General features: G+C 44.4%; 1 protein-coding gene across 1 annotated transcript; it reads right to left on the bottom strand.

Moving 5' to 3' along the window:
* Positions 1-1,662: 1,662 nt before the first annotated feature.
* Positions 1,663-4,574, bottom strand: LOC149817102 (transcription factor TCP22-like). Its single transcript, XM_089988109.1, has 2 exons — positions 4,116-4,574; positions 1,663-3,899 (listed from the first exon to the last, which is right to left on the bottom strand). Exon 2 carries the CDS (start codon positions 3,676-3,678, stop codon positions 2,224-2,226), a length of 1,455 nt encoding a protein of 484 aa, XP_089844235.1. The 5' UTR covers positions 3,679-3,899; positions 4,116-4,574; the 3' UTR covers positions 1,663-2,223.
* Between the last annotated feature and the right edge of the window lie 986 nt (positions 4,575-5,560).

Raw genomic sequence — 5,560 nt, 5'->3', positions numbered from 1 at the left:
GTTTCCAATTCCTTTTTTATAGTCGTGTTCTCTTTGAAGTTTGTCCGTGAGTGTGCTTTGGGAGTCCCTATGAACTAGGCTAAACTGTCCTATCCAAGTGATTCATAGGCGCCAATTATTTCTCTCTCTCTCTCTCTCTATCTATCTATCTATCTATCTATCTATCTATCTATATATATATATATATATATATATATATAGAGAGAGAGAGAGAGAGAGAGAGAGAGAGAGAGAGAGAGAGAGAGAGAGAGAGACGCCTTAGGCACTTTTGACAGTTTTTTTTTTTTTGATATTTTTTTTCAAAATCTAATCATATAGATGCGATATACACATATAGTTTTGTAAGAACCAGCTCTTGGGTCGTCCAATTAAGACAAATAAGTAGGTTTTTAAGAAATTAAAAATCAACGGCTCACAATTTTTATAAAATTTAAAGCTCAAAAAACATGATCCAATGGCCGTTTCATAGTAAATGGAGCATGCAGAACAAATCTTCCAGAGATTACAAAAAATTTGTCAAAAAAACCACTTTATTGCTGGTTTTTATCTTTGGTGGTATGCACTTACACCCTCTCTCTCTCTCTCTCTGTCTAATGTTCTTTTCTCTTGTGCTTTCTTTATTTGTTTTGGCTTTTGTTCTTGTTCTGTTCATGGGTTCAACATTTTGTTGATCTTCATGAGTGGTAATGTTGAATTACTTTCGTCTCTCTCTCTCTCTCTCTCTCTCTCTCTCTCTCTATATATATATATATATATATATATATATATATATATATATATATATATATATATATATATATATATATATATATATATATATATATATATAAAGAGAGAGAGAGAGCCAACTATGGGTCGACTGAGTTTCACCAGAGCAGCAGTTCGAGTGCCACGATGTAAATTAGTCATTGCATATCTCAAAAGGCATAATAACCATTCTAACGAACAAATCAATAACTAAAAAGACTTTGAAATAATGGACAAAGAAAAGAGAGAAAAAAGAAAAAACTACCTGTAAATACGGAAGAGGAATCTCCGTAGACGTGATCTCCGCGACTGCACAAAGTCTGAGGAGTCATTTAGTGGGAGGTCATGATGCTGCAGTCATACCTCGTTGTATTTGTTTTCTTGTACAGATTGTGAGGTGCATTTCTTTTCCATGCGGTTATCATAAAGTTAAAAAATCATGCATATGTACCACATAGCAAGGGGAGGTTTTAGAAAGAATATTGTGGGCAATCCTGATAGTAGAGGATAAGGTTGAATATTGTCTCCAAAAAACCGAAACAGATATGCAAAGAAGAGAGAAGCAACGAGTATGGTGATGATGCATTCTGCTGGAAAAGGCATGTGATAACGTTCCCAACGATACCCACCTTCTTCAACAAGTGAACCATATGATGCTCATTCTGCAATTCCTCCATCCTTCTTCCACACCTGCTGCTGTTATTGAACCACCACAGTGGTCGAGGATAGAAATTGAACAATCAACTCGCTCGCCTTTCGTGGCTTCTGTTCTTCTTTCCCATATAGAAATTCAAATTGCAGTGTAAAAATAGGAGAAAAGGAATGGAAGAGCAGAGTCGAGAAGAAACAAGGCAGTTCCTCCATGTTTCTGTCTCATGGTCATGGTGCAACTTAATCAGGAAAGAGAAAAGGGAAAAAGAAAAACCAAATTATTGGGTTCTCCTCATACAGAAAAAGAATTACTAGTACACAATCAAATTCACTATACAATCTGTTTAAACACAATAGTCCTTTGGACCAGCAAACAATAAGCTCCTGATGAACTGTAAAAAGTTTTTTTTTTAAATCGAAAAAGGGACTGTAAACTAATAGGGGCCTATATGCATTACCTGGCTCATCATGGAATTCGGCGAAATATAGGGACCTGGGCCTCCTGCAGCTCAACAATCAATGTATGACAGAACCAAACCACAACACTCTCCTAGAAAGCAAAAATGCAAAACAAGAAAGCCAAGGTTGTCTGGTTGCCTCAAGCATGTGGCAAACCCTTCAACTTCACTTCACTCTCTCTTTCACTCGCATCTCGTGTGTTCCTGTTCTCATATGGTGAGAGGGAGATAATAAGAGTCTGGTTGGATTAGCAGCAGCACTGATTGCTCTGAATACATTCCTTCTCTCACGTAAATGAAAGGCTTTAGCATCTGTGTGCTACTTTAGAAACGTCGTAGTGATTGCTTAGAGAAATTGATAGACCATCTACTGAGAACTCGACTGGTTCTCGTCACTGCTATCACCACCTTGCTGTTGGTGGACGTTAGAATCCATACCCTGATGGTGGTGGTGTTGGTGATGTGATTGTTGTTCAGAATTGATCGAGCTTCCGCCACCGCCACCACTGCCAGCACCAGCACCAACACTGCTACCACCACTACCTCCTCCTCTGTTGAAGGCATTAAGGGCAGCCAACATCCCAAGGTTTGTATCTGAGATCCCCAACCCCAGATGCTGAGATCCACCAGGAGACTGCTGCTGCAGAACCATAGAGCCCAACGGAACAGAACCAACCCTACCACCCTGGAACTCAAGGCCACCTGAGAGATTGATCCTGGGCATGAAGTGAAGAGGGGCCTGAATGGTGTGAGCGCTTCCTGTCTGAACCGAACCAGAGGCACCCAGATGGATGGAAGCTCCGGCTGGCATCCTGTACATTGCAGGGGCGCCACTGGGCCCGGCGGAAGGGAAGGTCCAGATGGGTTCAGAAGGGCCTGCACTCATGACGCCGGGGCTAGTGGAGCTAGCTGTGACGGGGAGCATCCATATGGTTCCGGGCATGTGCGCGCCACTGGTGGACAAGCCGGGCGGCGGAGCTACCGCCCACATGGCGGTTGCCGGCATCGCGTTGGAAGGCCTAACCATGGCTGCTGCAGAAGGTATGGAGGACTTTTTGGGCGTTGATTGCTGCTGCTGCTGTGGAATACTCATGATCCTTGGATGCTTAACGGCTTCGGCACCGTCATCTTTAAACAGATCTTCCCTAAATCTCTTCCTCAGATGGCTATCTCCGGCGTATTCACCACCACCACCTCCACCATCACCACCATCACCACCAGCAATGTTTAGGCCCTCTCGCATATTCTCCCCACCCAAAACCAAATTCTCCTGCTGGAACCCGAGCATGGCAGCATGGCTGAGAGCAGCGGCGCTGGGCTCAACGCGTGCGGCTTCTTCGGACCTCTCCCAATCGGTGGTGGCATGGTGGTGAGCCAAGGCAAGGGAGCTGTGGAAGGAATGGTGCTGGGGCTTGACGGAGGGAGCAGAGAGGGTGGAGCCGGAGCTGCGGAGGGAGACGTTGAGGGTGGAGAAGTTTGCCGGGATGGTGCCGGTGCCGGTGGCGGTGATGATGGAGGGCTCGGCCTGCTGGAGCAGCCACTCGATGGTCTCACCGTCCGACTTGTGGCCAAGCTCGCGGGTCAACTGGAAGACCCTGGCGGCGCACGTTGCCGGCATGCGGATGCGCCGCCCCCGCCCGTCCACTTTGGTGTGCCTGTCCTTGGAGGACCGCTTCACAGCTACCTTTTTGGTGGGATCCTGGACCACCATGGCCCCTCCGCCTCCTGCGTTCAACGGCGCCGATTCCTTTGTTGATGTTGTGGGCTCTGGTTTGGCGGAAGATGACATGGCTACTGATCCCGGGCCGCCGATGGAGCCCATAAACGGGCCTGGGCCTGCTTCAGATGATGCCGATGATCTTTTCCTTTTTCAATGGCTGATGACTCCCTTGGCCTTGTGTTATTTCTGCGCTACTTCTCGTAGTATTATTATATATCTGGCGTTATTACCCTCCTCTCTTCTTCCAATTCATAACCCCAAAAGAAGAAGATCTTATAAAGAAGATTTTGGAAGACACCCACCAACACCACCACCTTCTCCTCCTGCAGTCGAATTTGACTTGGTGTGATTGAAACAAATTCTTACTGTGTATAATAGATAACATACCCAACCTTCTCTTTTTTTTTTCTGTTTGGTTTCTTGTTTTTAATTATCTTCCAGGGTTGCAAGACCCTTAATCTACAAAGCATGTGCAGGGATACTGGAAAAGGGAAAGCAAGAAAAGAAAAAGAGGAAAAAAAAAAGGGAGAAAAAATCACCTTTTATTTTGTTTGTTTTTTCTAGCTTCCTTCCTTGCAGCCTCTTGGTGGTGTTCCCGTCGTCTCAGTCTGTGTCTTCGTCACCAAGGTTTTTGTCACCAACATGGTGTTTCATCCCCCATATGATTCGTGTTGGTTTTGTGAAAAAGGGGAGGTGGGGAACAAGGGCAGGAGGCCCTTAGGGAGGTGGGGAGGATCTCCCGGCCCCTCCAAGGAAACGAGGACTCTTGGGGGAGAGAGGGGTATGGGGACTCCTTTCTCTCCTATTTTCCCTTTCCAACTATTTCTCTATTTCTTTGTTTATTTTATTTCCAGTGGCCCCGGAGAAGAGGAAGGGAGAGAGAGAGAGGTCGTGTGGGCAAGTGATTGACCCCTGTCTCAAAAGAACGGGAGGGAAGAGAGAGAGAGTTTAGGGCTGGGACGCCTAAGAAACCTATGACAAACTGAAACCCTAAACCTACTCGATAGCTTTTAGTCCAACTGGTGGGGGGATTGAGAAAAGCAGCAGTGCCCACTCGTGGGACCTCGGAAGAAATGTTAATTGGACTTCACAGAAACCCAACCCCGTTCCCTCCTCCTCCTCTCTCTCTCTCTCTCTCTCTTTTTGAAAATAATTACTCTCTCTCTATAACTGTTGTAGCATTATCATCATGTCATCCATGATTATAGTGATCAACCATATTATTTGTAGAGAACAGTACAAATTTCTCTCTCCCCTCTCTCTCTCTCTCTATACTCTCTTTTCCCTCCTTTTCTCTCTCTACAGAGATGAACCGTATTAGAGGGGTTACCTGTGGACAAATCTGCCTAGGAAAAGATGAAAAGAATATTACCCAAATGATGAACTGATTAGTTGTGTAGTAATATCCTCCCACCTAATTCACCTAGTCCCTTAAAAACCGGCTTTTTTCCATCCTTTTGTTTCTTTTATTGTATCCATCCATGATGTTCAGGCTCCTAACCCAACATTTTACCCCCCTGACCGTAGTACTTGATATCTCACCTCCCAACCCAATAATAACTTCACCACAAATTAAGAAGGAAAAACCCCCTTCCTAAACTGGCCTTAATAATGACAGATACAACTTTTATAGCCAACGTTCATTCGTGTCTATAAAAGCAAACATGCACATGCCCTCAAAACTCAAGAGAGAGAGAGAGAGAGTCCACTGTTAAAAAACCACCCAAAGAATACCACCATTAACTGTTACAAACCAGGGTAACCTGGTCATTTGCACCAGGCTGCAGCAGCCAGAGAGTGCAGGTAAGCGTCAGATAGGCATCTAATGCAGAGACAGCTCATCCCAACACACGCAAAGAAAAAAAAAAACTAAATTTAATAATTGAATACTCATCGGCCAGTCAACTCCACCTAGCCCCACTTTCTTTTTCTTCCTCTTTCTTTATTATTATTGTTATCATTATTATATTGATTATTGTTCTAT

Source organism: Nuphar pumila, chromosome 14, assembly GCF_984573655.1.
Source record: "Nuphar pumila chromosome 14, dmNupPumi1.hap1.1, whole genome shotgun sequence".
In the NCBI taxonomy this organism is placed as follows: domain Eukaryota; kingdom Viridiplantae; phylum Streptophyta; class Magnoliopsida; order Nymphaeales; family Nymphaeaceae; genus Nuphar; species Nuphar pumila.
This window is presented reverse-complemented; position numbering and strand designations above follow the sequence as displayed.